The 18,098-nt window shown below is 33.8% G+C and overlaps 1 protein-coding gene across 1 annotated transcript in view; it reads right to left on the reverse strand.

Annotated features, from left to right (window-relative positions):
• Window positions 1-13,905, reverse strand: part of LOC108917485 (dendritic arbor reduction protein 1) — a 347,019-nt gene extending 333,114 nt beyond the window's left edge. Inside the window, exon 1 of the mRNA XM_018724110.1 lies at window positions 12,998-13,905. Within this exon, the coding sequence (XP_018579626.1) occupies window positions 12,998-13,144 (147 nt within the window). The 5' untranslated portion in view covers window positions 13,145-13,905. The remainder of the gene's footprint in view (window positions 1-12,997) is intronic.
• Between the last annotated feature and the right edge of the window lie 4,193 nt (window positions 13,906-18,098).

Below are 18,098 nucleotides of genomic sequence, written 5' to 3' on the forward strand. Positions count from 1 at the left end.
CAATTAGTCGATAATTCGAAATGGAAATAACAGACACTTTTTATATTACTAATGTTTTCAATGCGACAGTAATAGCTTTCTTGATATGCTAATTTGTTTTAAGAAGTCGACGACCAGCCGACTTCGACCTGAACTGTCAGTAGTGGATGAACTATATTTGAATAAGGATGTTTACTGGTGTTAATTCTTGTAGTTTCAATCGTGAGCTTCCAACCATGTCCCTTTCAAAAATGCCACACTTATTTATATTATAAGGATCATAACAACAATAATTATGGTACCACAGAGCCCGGGGCCTTTATAAATTATTACAACCACGTGACCCCCGAGCATAGGCAGCCAATATCGCATGATTGGGACGATCAGCTAAAAATTGATAAACTCAGTGGAGTAGTTAAAGGAGTTACAGATGTAATAACTGGTTATGAAATTAATTAATATAAACTGTTAAAACATACAATGATAACAACTGCTTTTAATACAGTGGTTGGTTTCAAATCTTTCAAAGTATAATGATAATGTATACTTGTTTAGATGTAGAGATATTCAGAGAGATAAACTACAATTATGTATGCCCGGCAAAAGGTGTGAACTACTTAATTGTATAACAATTTTTTTAAGCAGCATTCCAGCAGGCTTCAGCAGGTAACAGTTAAGTCTGAATTGTAAATAAGGAGAAGGTACTGCATCCATAGAATTCCAATCATTGAATAAATTTTAGGATTAATGTAGCTGACACGGTTGCAATGAGTTTGTATTTGGTAGCTTGGAGCACGCGAAAACAAGTTCTCGTTGGTCGTATGCAAATTTTTAAAATGGAAAGGTGTAACTACTCATTCACAGCGCGGTGTACAGGGTGAGCTATCTTATAGTCCTCAATCTAAGTATTAGTTTCTAATAGGTGTTTTTATTTAATTTGAAGTCTCTCCATTTGAACTGGGAAGTTTACATCACTACGTATCATAAAACAAAGTCCTCCGCCGCGTCTGTCTGTCTGTCTGTCTGTCTATCTGTCTGTCTGTCTATTCGCGATAAACTAAAAAATTACTGCACCGATTTTCATGCTGTTTTCACCAATGGATAGTGGTTCTCGAGGAAGGTTTTAGTATATAATTTGTTAAGTTTTTGTATACATTAACGATATTTGTTGGAAATGTAGGAAAAAAATAAGCCATCTGGGAGCTTTCAACGAAAACGCTGCCTAAACCCTTTGAGATATAACAAAATAATGTATAGTGGAATTGTGTATCTTATATAGGTCTACAGAAAACTCCGCGATGGCATATGTCTATCTCTTAAGGATAATATACTAATCCATTTTAATACTTTAAAAAATGGACAATTATAAAGCGGTAATGTAAAAGCTATTTATACAAATACGGTATTAATCCTTATCATTTTAAATACGTTAGTTGGCTTGAGCATTTCATGTTTTTCCCTTTACACCTTGCAAATTAAATGAATACCTTAGGAGATATAGCAAAATCAAAATAATGCGCAACGAAATTAATTTCGTGTCGCCGTGATTCGACCGGGCCGCACGGACGCCCCCTGACCCCGCGCCACGCGTCGGAGCCGAGGGGGTCCGAAAGTTTATGTAGTGTATCAATGTATGGTGGAATTGTGTATCTTATATATTCCTACAGAAAAATCCGCGATGGCATATGTCTATATGTCAAAGATAACATACTACCTGTATCCATTTTAATACTTTAAAAATTTAGCAATTATAAAGCGGTAATGTAAAAGCTATTTACACAAATACGGTATTAATCCTTATCATTTTAAATAAGTTAGAGGCTTTAACAATTTCATGCACATTATTTTACTCTTTTACACCATATAATCTAAATGAATATCTTAGGAGTAATCGCAAAAAAATTACGGACGCGAGAATAAAATTCAAGCGCCTCGCTTCGCTTGATGCGATCGCCGACCCTCCCCTTGTACCGTCTTGCCTACTGTTTAGCTAATAAGCCGAACGATAACGCGCGCGTGATCCTTTAATAAACTGACTTGGAGCGAATGGAGGTGACGACTGACGACTGTGTTTTCTTTCTGGGTGTTGTTGGAAAGTTATAATTGCGTTCGATATTTTAAGGTCACATTTTTGTTTTGTATTTGTTGTCTTCAGGTAGTCGGAACATATATAGATACTTGCAAACATACTTTTATTTCATTGAGTTTTAATAATTTCTTTGTTTTTTCTTATTGTGAATCATTTAAAACTTCATAGTCGCATTTTTGTTTCGTGTTTGATTTCTTTAGGTAGTTAGATACCTAACTACCTACTTATTAATTAAAATTGATAGATCTAAACATAGGTACTTTAATTTAATTCGTTTTGTTTTCACATTGGTGGTAGTTACCTATATTGTTTTAAATTTAAGGGTTTTGCATTTTTAGTTTTGAGTTCGTTTGTTGTCGTTAGGTATATAGATATATCGTGAATTATTTTAAAATTAATATTAGGGTCGCATTAAATCAAAGATGATTGATTTTTTGTTTGTTACGATTTAACTCAAAAACTACTCAACCAATTTTACCGAAAGCTACATCTCCTCGGAGTAACATAGCACGGGCAAATTTTATATTTGCCCGTGCCAAGCCGAGGCGGCTTGCTAGTGGAATATATATTGTATATCTTGTTTTGTCGCAGATGCACTTTCATTGCACACAAAATTCGTGCAACAGAATAGCGTTTAAGTAAGAAAGTTGTTTTACAACACATTTGTAGCCAAAAAAATGTTGGGGTTTATGAAAAACGACCAAATTACGATGTCTTGGCCTACTGGATTGTAGGTAACAACAAAAATGATAAAATTTATTCACAAAATTCTACCTAATTTACGCACGGGGAAAACATGATTTTCGAGATAGCCCTGTATAAGGATCAACGCGGAACCGTACCAACTAACGGATTCCCGGCGATATATCAATGCTTACGCTTCAATCCGCGGACTGTTTGAAATGCGACGTATCATAAGAAGACCATATCCTGGTTATAGTCTTAAGATTCATTAAGGTAATATATCACAGCACGTCAACCGATTCCCGGCATTTCGCATGGGAAGCAGCATCACACGACCGAATAACAGGCATACCTAATGCGGCATTCCAGTTTTAAAGTGGAAAACGACCTAATCAAAATTTAACGGTAGCAAACGTCAACTTAACGGCGTTTACATTTGGAAAAGCTAGTTATGTTCTCCTCTATACAAATCATCAATTATATTTTTTCCAGAAACATACCGAAAATTTAACATTATTTTCTCTCTTTCCAAATTAAGGAAACGAAACTGGTTCTTAAGCGATAAACATATTTTAGTAATATTTGAAATTTAGGTTACACTTTCGCAATTACTCTCTTTCAAATGATTTGTTGTCTTTACCCGCCTGTGGTTTCTGATGAATCATTTCCTATAATATCGATCCTAACAGAACTTGGGGGTTTACACTGTGATATGATAATTTAATTTGACAGTGGGCTGTAAATATTTTGCGATCCTTGACCGAAATTATAGGTGCTGATTACTCCATTCACATAATCGTTTTATACCAACTACTGATTACTAGATTAAAGGCTTAAAATAGTATACCTTACTATTTAATGAAAGATAAGTAAAGTACCTCGGAATAGTAACCGTTTTTCTCGTACGATCAATCCTTATCAATTGGTTTCTAGAACTAATATTGAACTGAAGAATTGTAAAAATTGTAAAATATTTGCCAATGCCGATAAAAAATGAAATCTAATATAGGACAAGAATGAAATCTAATTCGCATTCCTAATTATTTATTATAATATAATTTAGCACAGAAAGTGAATTAATTAAAGTACTGACTTCCTTTTATTTTTGTTAAATATTAATTAGGTATCTACACAAAATAAATAAAATAATATAATGTTTATTATAATCTTTAAACCATCAATTTAAGCTTCATATGTATTGCGAAAATGATATTCTAAAAATCTTTACTGCCCTTATTGCTTCATATGCTCATCCACAAGTACCTTATTCAATAATAACGAGCGTTCAAATAAAAACGTGGTTGAAGTTGGCTCTGACACATTGGACGTAGGGAGTAGCTTATAGCGACCAACTTAACCTCATTTCTCAACGAGCTGTATAGCAGCTGTCAGTTTCAATAACGTTAATGACTATATAACTTTATTTTAAAGAATAATCGTGATAACAATAACAAACAATTAAAGGAGCTGCGGAAAGTGTCCCCCTCCTTGTTATAACAATAAATTAAAGCAGCTGCTGAAAGTGTCCCCCTCCTTGTTCCAAGCACTTTTCACACCTGTTCCTCAAAGAATTAAAGACATTTTCTAAGATGCTCGGGGTATTGTTAATTTCACGAATCTTGTCTATAAGTCGAGCCTGCAGATGGTTTAAATCAGGAATAGGCAGTTCAAAAATAGTGTTTTTAAGGTAAGGCCACAAAAAGAAATCACACGGCGTAATATCACATGACCTCGGTGGAAATTCATGTTCAGCATTGAGACTTATTAGTCGATTTTGGAAAACTTCCCTCAACATATTCATCGTCTCGCCTGCCGTATGTGCCCTTGCGCCATCTTGTTGAAAGTAAAAGTTTGTAATTTCGTTTTCTTCCAGCTGGTTAACAAAAGGAGCGATAATTTCTTCTCTATACCTTTGCGCAGTAAGAGTACCATTAAAAAAAATAGGTCCATAAATCCTCCTTCGATTGAGAGCACACCAAACTCCAATTTTTTGAGCGTGTAGAGGGCCCTCGACAAAAAAGTTATCTGGTTTTTCAGAAGACCACATTCTCATATTCTGTGAGTTTACGTAACCACTTAAATGAAACCAGGCTTCATCAGAAAAAAAGGTGATATTATGAAGTTCACCGTAGTTGTTTAAAAACCATTCACAAAATACAGCCCGTCGCGGAAAATCAACTTCATGAAGTTCTTGCTGACAAGTTAAACGATAGGAGAACAAACGCAAATCTTTTTTTAACACTGTGTGGCAGGTACCGACTGATACTCCCACCATTTGTGATAAAACACGTACAGAAGTTCTTGGCGCATTTTCCATTATTTGTTGGACATTTTCTTTTAATTCTTCAGTCCGCTTTTTAGGTCGGCCGCTTCCTTCTTTTCTTGTTACACTGCCCGTTTCACGAAAAACATTAACACAACGCTGAACTGCACTTTGAAAAATTTTGTACTCAACAACGCCGGGAAATTGATTTTGAAATTCTATGAAACATTCCTCAATAGAATACTTCCATATTCCATCAATCTTGCGTCCATTTCTAAAGTAGGACTCTATGATAAACACTTTTTGTTCTTGAGAAAACACCATTTTAAACACTTTGCTTTTTAAAACGAAAATATTCAAATTGATAGCGGCGATATAGCGCTTTGACAGATGACGTTTAAGTTCATTTGCTATACGCTACGCTCTACGTCCAAATTTTCAGAACCAACTTGACCACGTTTTTATTTGAACGCTCGTTATAAGCTTTTTCCTATTTTTTGCTGTTACGATTTTGTCTTATAACCAACTAATTTTGTGTGTTTGATCTAATAATATCAGATTTAAAAATATACTTGAAATCTTCACTTCAATCTTCAAAATACTGAATGATTACACAGGTCAACAAGGGTCAAGAAGCAGATACACTAAAATGCATATCCGAAGGATTTTTGGTGCGCTGAATCCGAATCTGCCCGCAGAATTGCTCTATCACGTCAGGTATTTGAGATATCCTAACCTAAAAGTGCAAAAAACACTGTTTTTCGTCATATTTGAGGTTATGTAGTAATGCCATCTATTATTTTTCAAAAAAAATACATATAATTTAAAAGTACAAGAATGCCGTTGAGTTTGCTTAAATATCTTTTTTTTTTCGTTGAGATATCACATGTTGAAATTTCTAAGTTTATCAGTTTCTTAATATGCGAAAATATACTAAGGATCCCTTAGACATCAAACAGTTGATTGCAGTTCAGAAACTTCATACTCGGAAACCTTCAATACATACAAACTCAAACTCACAAACTTCAAATCCACATGCCCACAAACCCCAAACCTACAATCCCTAAACCCACAAACTCCGATCTCACAAAACCCGAACCTACAAACTCCAAGTTTACAAACCCCAAGCCCACCAACTCCAAACTCACAAACCGTATGGGTATGAAGTTTCTGAATTGCAATCGACTGCTTGTCGCTGAAGTCCAAGGGATCCTTAGTAGATTTTCGCATATTAAGAAACTGGGAAACTTAAAAATTTCAACATGTGATATCTCAACGCAAAAAAGAGATATTTGAGCAAACTCGACGGCATTCGAAGGAGGGAGCCTTGTACTTTTAGATTCAATGTATTAGTTTTTTGAAAAAAAAATAGATGGCATTACTACATAACCTCAAATATGAAACTTTTAGGTTAGGATATCTCAAAAACCTGACGTGGTAGAGCAATTCTGCTACCGGATTCAGATTCAGCGCACCTAAATCTTACGGAAATATATATTCAAGGTTCTGCTCCCAAAAAAATGTTAAATTTTGCTGGTCTGTGTTATTTAAGGTTTGTCGTCACTATTATATTTCCAAAGTGGCTCCCGAACTGTTTTGAATTGGCCACCACTGCCAATCGAGCAATATGGGAGCGTCAAAGCCCTGCATGGAGAATTCTTCTGAGGCTGTAACAGTCAGATAAGAAAAGAAACGCAGGCAATCCACTTCTCTCTTCACGACCGGCTCCCGATGTGCAATCCGCGTTATTCAATAATCGAATGTCTGGCATAGCGATGGATCGAACCGATCCAATTATGTGAAATAATTAGAGGAGCGCGTGCCAAATAAATCCCCGGGAACGGTGCAAATGGGCATGAAAGCGCCCATTATATCGCCCGTATATCAAAGAGCCGTGTAGATGTCGGAAACGCGAGTTTAGTGAGTGTAGCCAGTAGCCCGTGAAGAATATCATGCTATTTACACTATTACCCGGTTTTTATGTTATTTAATTACCGCCGCCTCCTTCTCATGCGCTCAACGAGCGTGAGCCCGATCTTTTGTTTCCACGGCGGTGTTTAATAGCCCGATCGAACTTACACGAAATTATGACCGGTTATAAATTGAGTACTTTTACTTCTACAGCTATCCTATACGTGTTGCAGAAAGCCTTAATTGTATGTTGGAATAGTAGTCCGCTGAAAAAAAAAACTCACTCAAATTCACTCAGTTCCAATCAATAACTCGATTGAGTGAAATTTTCACTCTATTAGTATGAGTACAACTAAAATTTTATGAGTGAAACTATTGCAACAGAAGTGAGTGAATTTTACTGAAAGTTTCTGCTAACTATCGAGTGAGTGACTTTGACTCAATTCTGAGTATGTAAAATTAATTAAAAGTTGACTTTTTCTTTAATATGATTTAAATTTAACTATTATTGAGAAATTTTGTACCATGGAGCCGCCTCTGCTCCCATGTCATCAATATCTGGAGTGGTTTTGCCCGCTTTATATTCTCTTTAAATTTTAGTCTAAATATCATTGAATTAAGTCATAAACTACTAAGCTGCCACAGTGGCTTCCACACAGATCTCTTTTCGAGACAATATTCTCTCTTCCTTTTTGTTATCGACACTATCTAAAATTTTAGAGAGGGCGATCTTTGATAAAATTGTTAGGTTTCTTTCAAAACACGATATAATATCATCAAGTCAGTTTGGTTTTCAAAAAGGTAAATCGACTAAATCTTCAATAATTAACTTTTTACATGCTTGCATAAAAATTAGAATGCGAAAAATAAATGTGTTGGTCTTTTCCTAGATTTGAGTAAAGCATTTGCTCTTGTAAATCATGACTTATTCCTCGACAAACTCTTTCCATACGGACAAGGCTTATGAGTAGTTATATTCATATCTTTCAGATAGAAGTCAAATTGTAGAAATAAATAAGTGTAAATCTGATAAACTAAGTTTAGAATACGGGGTACCTCAAGGTTCGGTCCTTGGACCGTTGTTGTTCATTATTTTCATAAATGACATATCTAATGTTGTTAATCCAGAAAATTTGACACCTTAGTTACCGATGATACATCCTTTATATGTGCAGGCTATACTGAAAATGATGTTATTATGCAAAGTCAAAGTATCTTGAAGAACTTTACGAATTGGTATAATAGTAATAAGTTATTTGTAAATGTTTCTAAAACAGAATTTATTATATTTAAGACAAAATCATCGGAAAGAACTGACTTTATTATTAAAAATGAATGGTACCTTTATACGACAAACTGATACAATTAAATTTTTAGACTATACTATACTAAATCAATTTTTGGATTGGAGTGATCATATTAATAACTTATGTTCAATATTATCTTCCGTCTGTTATATACTAACTGAGTATATAAAGAATTTACTAAACACACGTCATTTTGAGATGGTTTTGATTGGATTTTTATTGAAGCATTCATTTTATAGCGTAGAAGAATTGACCTTTTCTCTAATATGATTTAAATGTAACTATTCCTGAGTCATTTTTTACTCAGACTTGGTTTTTAATTAACTAAATATTGCGGGGCCTCCTTCTGTCCTGGCTGAGACCCGCCAACTGAGGTCTGTTCTCTTGGCGATCACGCTTTTCTGTTAAATCGAACATTTATGTTTTAAAAGGTATTTTCTAGAAGATAGCGCAATACTAAATAATTAACTCAAAATTATCAACAGGAATATAAGCAGTTATTCAGAAGAATAAGAACTCATTATTCTGAATTACGACAGTGTAGAAACGTTCCTCAGGTACCAGTTTTAAGACACAAACCAGTATTAACTTTAATAAAGAAAAAAGTAAATAAATAAAAGTTACTCGATTGTTGTTAACCCTTCGGACCGGATTACCGTGCTATACGGATCGCTGATAAGGCCGCCACACACGACCTCATTTCCTTTCAATTATTCCGAGAATCAGTTACGTAAACGCGCTCTGCAAAGGACTCTTCAAAATGCAACGCTCCGCCTCGAGCGCTACGGATTTATTTCTCTTCGGAAAGCTCGCCGTGTTTCATGACTTAAGACGCCTACATTCGGAAGACGGACCAGATCTGCTTCCAGGCCAGGCCAATCAAGATTTCGTCACATACCGATTCTTATATATAAATCGTTGAGGAAAGGGTATTTCCAAGATTTGTGGAATATCTTACTGAAAATAATGTATTAAATTGTTTGCAGTTAGGTTCCATAAAAGGTACAAGCTCTTTCTTACACCAGATATCTGACAGTGTTATGCCTTCATTAGAATTTCCAAAAGCTTTTAGTACAATTGTACTAATTCGAAATTGAAATATTATGAACTCGACAGTTTGTCGGTGTGCTTCTTCAGTTCGTATTTGATTCATCGTTTCCTTTATTACTTCAGGAGTGCCCCAGGGGTCTGTGTTGGGTCCACTGTTATTTTTAATTTATACTGCAAACAAATTAAGAAAACAAATCTTCATTTATCGATATTAAATTATTAGCCTGGTTTTTAAGCTTACCAGGAGCTAAACGTAACATATTTTTGATTTAGTATATTGTAGTAGTCACATTTAATAACTAATAATAAATTAATATAGAAGAAAAGTCCTCATAATGAGCATAAAAACTCTTTAACGTCTGAAGAAAAAATCATTTCCCAAACCCCATCGAATCCATTCTGTATTGTCTTTGTTTCCATGTGTGACCAGAACACGGAAATCTATAATTTTGTGCTTTAGTTCCGTAATACAGAAAGGGATATTTTCCCTCTCATTCCATAACAAATAGCTCCTTGTATTCCCTGCATACTCCCGCCCCTTCGTTGGAATTGGGGGCGACTGCGCAGTCGCACAAAACCCTCACCGCCGTCAATACTGAGAGAAATGTATTCCTATACAAAATTTTATAATATTATTTATTTGTCTGCTTTAATCACAACGAACAGTTTAAAAAAGAAACAAGTTGGCTGTATAAACAAAGGAACTTTATGTATTTCACTATTCAGACGTATTTAATATCTTTTTTTCTTAATCAATGACCAATGACCGATAATTTTGAAATATTAACATTAATGAAGCATTTACTGTTTCTATTGTATTCTTTATTTGATGGGTTTGATTGATTAAAATCAAAATATTTCAGAATATTCATAGTTCACTTGCCTGCTATGATTATTTCAATACCGTTACGATTCCATGGCCAACTTAGAGAAACATAAGAAACCTCGTAGAAAATCTTTATTCCGTGGAGTAGAATTTTTTCGTCTCAATAAAATGCATATTCCTTGAGCCACGTCCATTTTTATTACATAAATAACCAGAATTTGTTTTGTATTCTCATGCATATTTGCGGTTTATATTAAAAAAAAAAACGATCGGCGGTGCAAGGTTTATGAGGTTTTTATTGTCTTGCAGTTATAAAGTTTGCATATAAAAATTCCATGCCATAAAAGTAATATGAAGATCTCCCATGTTTTGTTTTAAAATCTTGCCGGTCCGATGTTTAAAAAAAATGGTCATAAGGTATGGCTATTGTTCCGGATATCTGAATATATGGAGAAGTAAACAAATAACCAGTTTATTAAAGACGTAGGTATGCTTGAAGATGATATTTAGTGTTGCCAGAAAATATTTTTTTTTTTCAGAAAAAAACCACACGAATCTTATAGAATCTCTTTTTCTTAGAAAAAATACCGCGATGAGGTAAAATATTTTTACATGTTCTATTAATCTATCTTTTAAAAATCGCTCTATTTCGAGAAATGGAAATAATTCAAAGCATCATTTATAAACGTCAGTACTGATTAAATATCAGACAAATGGCATACTATCGAAATCGAATTAAATAACAGGCTAATAGGATATTAAACGTTTTGAAGGCATCACGGGTGTTATAGGATAATAATGCCCTCGGTCAATTACGGAGTACACATAGTGCGTTATTATCCTCAACAACACCCTAGATTCCTTAATTCTTGTTTTATTACTTTTATTTTTTTTATTGGTATTTCCGCAACACTGAAATTAAAAATAAACAAATAAACAATTCCTTATATCCAAATGAAGTTATTTTGAACCAAAACAGAGAGATTTTCGAAACATTAATAACTTTTGCCACCAGAAAACAGTTGACATTGGTATCCTTCTGTATTAAAAATTTTAGACCCTCGTACATACCATATTTTATAGTAATTGTGTTTTTCTTATTTTAATGTAATAATCTAATAATCAGAAAGCCTTTGCAGTTTATTTTAAAGCTATTAAATTATTTCAATTGAATTTGACTTTTTTGGCTTCATTCGATAAAAATTTTTTAAAAATTTCATTAATTTAAACAAGTAAAATATATATTCTTAAAAATTTTAGAATGTGCAAATATTAGATATGTTGTCAACACTTTTGACATTGTCGTTTCAAAATGTATTATCTGAAAGTTTGTTCTATTGTGTTCTGTTAATAGTTACTAATTTCATTTGCAAGGAAAAAGCAATCCTCGAAATGCTGAAATAGCTAAGATCTATCTAAAGTGGCTGCACTTAAGCATTGATCTTTGTCAAACAACAACAACAAAAGATGTCCACTGAAAAAAAAATTATTTGGATTAAATGAGCAAATAGTTTTAAATAGAATTAGTTGGCGTAAATGTTATTTTATTCTATTGAAATGTATACACTTTCGTCAAACTATGTGAAATATTTGCTGTAATTTATAATTTTTCTTAGAATTTATATTATTTGAAAATTTAATTCAAAACTTTTATAGTTTTGAAATTTATTATCTCGGACCTTAGCTACAATATCTCATACAGTTTATCATAAACTGGAAACATATTTGTTTCAAAACTACCAGTTCCTTAAAATATATGTGTATATTTAAAGTTTAGTATTAATGTAGGACTTATTCAAGAAAAATGTAGCATATTATAATCAAACTTATGTTTTCTTGAAAGAAAATTGTAGCAGGTCACAGAATGGCGTAGGTGGAAAGTAGCACGATAGATGGAGCCACTTACGGACTGTGTATACATATCTCCTTGTGAGTAACTACAATAAAGCAGCTAGATCGATCTAAAGACATATTGATGAGATCATCATGAGGACCATCAATAAGTCCCAAACCGACGTGGTGCATTAAACTAATAAACTTACTAATGGTCCTAGCTGTTGTACTAGATGTGAGTTTGAAACAAAATATTTTTTATTACTGAGAAATATTTATATCCAAATATATTCTTAAAATAAATATACCACCATTTGACCAAAATTATTCAGTTTTGTATTAAACAAACGATACATACATACAATACAAAACATGTTTCTATAAAATCTATGTAGATCATAAAATTAAAAATAGAATTCGTTTAACTGCAAGTATCAAATATTTATTTTAAATGCTGCCTATTTTTAAAGTAAAAAATTATATTTCTGGGTAGAAATTTAAAGTATTTTATATATAATTATTTCAGATAATTTTTGGCCGTTTACTAAATATTTTTAACATAATTCACTGATAATCCAAGTATGTATTTGCAGATTTTATGAGGTTAGATATATTGGGCATACCTAGACTTATAATATCAAAGAACATTTGACCTCATTTGATAAGACTTTTAGGAAATTTTTATTTGAATTAGCAAAACATTCGTCTGCTTCATTGACTTCAAGAAGATAAATTTTAAAAATAGATTATTTTTCAAGCGAAAGGATAAAGATCTGTACTATTGTAAGGAAGACAATATCCAATGTTTTTGTTAATACCACCGCCTCAGTCATGAAAATAAACAAACACACGGAGAACTTCACAATCGCACAATCAATCAGCGATAAAGTAAATAGAACCGGTGTAAACAAAGCCAATTGCCGGAATCTTGTCAATGAATTCTACGTATCGCCGCGACCGATAAGACGGTCTTACAAAATAGTGCGATTCAGATAAGCAGAAACAAATACTGTTTACCCATTCAACTCCGTCTAAAAATAAATGCTCCACACTACCTGCATTTGTAACAGCCAGGCGTCCAAAAAGGGTTGAGAGTGGCTGCTCTGGTGGGGGTTCCAGCAATCTCCTGGATGGGCTGGCACGATCTGGTCCTCGGATCGGACGGGGGCCGTAGGGGCTACACAACACGCCCCCGTATCCATAGCCCCAAGGGGCGCACTAGAGGAACGCACACTCTCGAAACGCGATTCAAACCACTATCTGGAGGAGCGAGGAGGGAAAAATTCGAAAGATCCGCGAAAAAACGTTAAAGGCTCAAGGCACTCGATTACCTCAAAGGCACCGTAGTCCGTCAAAGAAAAAGACCCCAAGCTCCAAGTGATGAGCGCCGCGGCAGCTCCGGAATACAAATAAGCTTATCACATTCAATTTGCGTTGAAGTATGTTTACGTTAGGCATTCGTGCATGATGTAATTTAAAATTCACTACAAATAATATCATAAAATCATTTACAATAATGTTACTTCGGATAGTTAGTTATTTACCACTGGCGGCTACAGATGTTGATTCACCTTTGAACAAACCTGTTTTTGAAATGTTAGTAAGATTTCACTCGTGTCTGAATATTGAACGAACTGATTTAATGGCTACAGCTACTTGGGGGGGTGGAGGGATCGATTTGTCTGGAGGAGAAGAGTCACTGGAAAGTCACTACCAAAAACTACTGAACTGTTCATTGGGGGTTCAAGAGAACTACGGGGTTGGGGGGTTAGGCGTCCTGCGAGGCAGCGGAGGCACTCGGGGTGGTTTAGCGGCGTGTGGTCGCCCTAGTTCGTACGCAAGAACGTGGAAGAGAGCACCATGTGGTGGCGCACGGTGTTCACTTGCAGCGTAGTTGTCTTAGCAACGAGCGCACGCCGACTGGCATGGTCCGTGTTCAGCAGGAAAGCGAGCTCTTGCAGGAGATAGGCGCAAGGCGGCGAGACTGGCCGATAAGCGTCCTGTCGTTGCGGGAGACCTGGGACGGTACCGCGCAGGCGTCTCTACACCCACGACACGCGACACGGAGCTGAAACTAATCAAATGATGTGGTCAAAATGGGTATTGTTATTGATTTTTTTATTTTTCAGTTGACTGCGGTTGTGCGCCTCGCGCTGTTTGCACAGATGCGGGCGTTTTGGACTCGAGCATTCATTTTCGATCTGTGTATCGAGTAGAATTTAAAAACGGGGAAAACGGGGTTGATTGATGAGGTTGGGACTCGACAGCGGTAAAATCCTTGTTTATACAGGGTGGTCCCGAGGTAATGGGCGAAAATTCACGGGTAGATTCTCCACGCAAATATATTGCGATTTAGCCGAATTTACCTTAGTCCAAAAGTTGATAGTTAAAGAGATAGAGGGTGTTAAATGTAAAATATTATTTCAGTTTTTTTTTCATTTATTCCTTAACAAATGCAAATATCCTCACAAAATGTTGGGGTTTGAAGTTCTTTGGGTAGGGGAACTGAAATCTGTTCACATTTTGGTTAAAGTTCGTAGAGGGCGCTAGCTGCAGCAGATTGAATGTGTTAAAAACGACATAATTTTTTTGTACTTTAATATATATCATCTTTAATATCTAATTCTTATTTTCTAACTTTTTTTACACAAAATAGGCATACTTTATGAAAGTAGCTATCTCGCACCGTTTTCGAGATATTTGGCTTTGAAACTTCCAATGCATTAAATTACAATTAAGTACCAACAGGTATTATTAATTTAGCGGTAAAGTTTCTTAAGTAGGATTTGGACGAAAATCAAATAATTGACGTTTTTCACTTGTCTTATTACTGTCATTTGTATGCTAATTTCTATTAAGTATTATTCGCACATAATTAAAATTACATCTTAGCTTATAATTTAAATTGTATACTCGTATACATAAATGTGAGATAGAATGCCGAGATTTTCGTTTTTGGAGTTACATGAAATTAGTTGTTTATGAAACCTGAAAAGAACATTAGCAGCAGGTTTTAAATGCTGCAAAAACATTTCGCGTTAAGCTTTTATACTTTAAAATAAGACAATCTTCTAATAAGCGCGTTGATAAATGTATTGAAGTTAGAGGTGGACATTTTGAACAATTATTGTCAAAAAAGCACAAATGTTCACTATTTTACTGTTCATTACAATTTTTAATTCTAAATAAACCCTTGTTTTTGACATTTCTAAATTATTTTAATTATTTCAACTATTAGCATTGGAAGATGCAAAGCCAAATATCTCGGAAATAGTGCGAGACAGCTACTTTCATAAAGTTTACCTTTTTTGTGTAAAAAAAGTTGGAAAATAAGAATTTGATACCAAAGTTGAGATACTTTAAAGTACAAAAAAGTTATGTCGTTTTCAGCAGATTCAATAACCAAAGTATAACCAAAATGTGAACAAATTTTAATTCCTCTACCCAAAGAAACCCAAACCTCAAAATTTTGTGCAGATATTTGCATTTATTAAGAAATAAATGGAAATAAACTAAAATAATATTTTACATTTAAGACTAATCTCTACTCTATCTATTTCTGTATCTATAAGACTATCTCTTTAACTATCAACTTTTGGATTTAGGTAAGTTCGGTTAAATCGCAATATATTTGCTTCGGGAATCTACCCATGAATTCTGGCCCATTACCTCGGGACCACCCTGTATAATTTCATATAAACAAAGATAAAATAAAGAGCAGAAGTTATATTAATAATACTAATAACGTTTATTTACAATGTAAGTACAAACAATGACAACAAAAAGAAAACAATAATGATTACATTTACCTACATTGTAAATGGAGCTAAATCAATTTAATAAAGTTCAAAATTTAGCTCCAATACCTTAAATATCCATAAATTTGTCTTCACTACAAGGTAGACTTATTATTGGACGGAACAAGAAACTACAAATACAGAAAAAATACATACAAGTAAAAAAAATATGTATTCCTTAAATTTAACTTTAAAAGTTGCAGGATTCAATAATTTAATATTTATTGGAATGGCTTTATATAACTTACAAATATTATATGAAAAACATCTACAAAGAATTGAAAATCTATGAAAAGGAGATAATCGTGTGAGTGAAAGCAATAAAGCTTCGGAGTGAATCTGTTGAGTGAAATTTTCACTCAATATTGGGCATTTTGATCATTTTACTAAATTGTGATTATTATTGAGTAAAATTGATTGAAATTTAAATGAATTTTTTTTACAGTAAGTAAAATTATGTGAAATTTAAGTGAAATTTTTTACAGTCAGTAAAATTGAGTGAAATTTAAGTGAAAAGTAAAAACAAGAATGTTTTGGGTCTCCGCTGACTGTACTACAAATACAATGTACGACAAATATGAAACAGTTAATGCATTTCTAGTATGCACATATTCATTCACCTGGGCAATAATACCGACGTTAAGGCATCCGATCCGTCGCCAGACGAAACACTTAATATAATTTACGCCAGCTGATTACCATTAACAGGGGTAATAACTTACGCTGGAAATATTACTTACATTAATTAATTTGGTTACGCAAAGAGCGTTAATTAATGGCGCTCCGTGCGAATTGTTGCCCCGTCTGAGATAAATTACGGATTTTTATGACCCCTGCCCCGCATAGAAAACAGATATTTATCATAGTTTGCGACACTGCTGTTGTTAACATTTGAAATTATACATTGTTTCTTAGAATCTGCTTGTTAGCCTCTGCGCGGTTTTTGTCTCGGTTCCAATGAGGTGCAACGCGTCGTATAATAGCGGAAAGTGCAGGGGCTGGCCAACGAACACAAGGACAATGTGCGGAAGATGGCGATCGAAGATTAGACGGTAATAGTTGAAGGATGTCGATAGGTTCCACTGATATAAAATGGGGATAATACGATATTCAAAAAGTTCCTGTTTTTAATACTGCGATAATTTTTTAAGATATACAGATGCGGAAAGTCATCCTTTATGGCATATACGGCTTTATTAAAAACATAAGCGAAACGATTAAATGGAAATTATATGGCGTCTAATTAATTTCATTCACTGAAAGAAATGTGCTTATTAAGTTGCTTCTTTAAAATAATAACTTTAATAACAAGAATTCAACTTTTATATATAAAAAAGACACTTATCTCTATACTCATTATTCAATAAGTTTATCTGGAAAGCGGTTAATACGCCTTATATGCATCTATGAAACAATAAATTACTTATACCTATATTATTATGAGTTATAGGCTTTATGTTCCATGTATAGTAGGGCAGATTTGTTATTATAGTATATTATTCGTTTTCATAATGATTATGTTTCCGTTTTAAACGTGTAAAACGCGTCTTATAATGGTTAAGTGATCGTCATCTTTCAGTACATAATCGGTTATGATCGTAAAATTTCCGACAGTCCGCTGTGCATCGACTATTATGCTTCTTCTAGTTGGATGAGGCTACATAGTATAGACACATGTTTTATGGCATACATGAAGATACTGCATTGTGTGAAGTGGAAAGTTATGTAAGGATGTAATTATTTGTTGGTCTGTAATTGTTTTGTTTTTTCATATTTAAATATTATCTAAATTTCTATTATCTTATGTATCTTATTAGAACCTTTACATAAGATGGAAATCTTATTGCACTAGTAATTGATTTTAGCAGAGGCCTAGCGTAACTTTCCTAGAGCCTATTTAAAGCAGACATTTTGTTTGGGTTAATAAATTTCTACTTATGGCTAAAAGACACTTCGTTCAGTGTAACTCAATATTTAAAAACTTAGAATCATAGAGAAAACATAAATATGAAATTTCTCTAATTTTTGAAATGTATGTACAAATACAAAACATAAACTGAATTCAGTCACTAACAGCATCTAAAATTAAAATTGTGAATAATTAAAATAAGTTTTAAAATTGTTAGTTAAAATTTAAAAGTTGTATCTAAAAATTTTAATCCATTTTTTGGTCAAACAATGGGTATTTACAACTTATATATTATTTTTGAAATTTTGGCGAATGCGCCAGGGAAAGTTATTGAAGAATTCAAGAAAACGTATAGAAAAATAAATAACGCTATTGCATACCTTATAACTTCCGAATTTATTTAAAAACGTTTATTTAAAGGCTAAAATTACGTGTAACAGAACTAATAAT

This window comes from Anoplophora glabripennis, unplaced genomic scaffold, assembly GCF_000390285.2.
Source record: "Anoplophora glabripennis isolate ALB-LARVAE unplaced genomic scaffold, Agla_2.0 scaffold4, whole genome shotgun sequence".
Lineage (NCBI taxonomy): Eukaryota > Metazoa > Arthropoda > Insecta > Coleoptera > Cerambycidae > Anoplophora > Anoplophora glabripennis.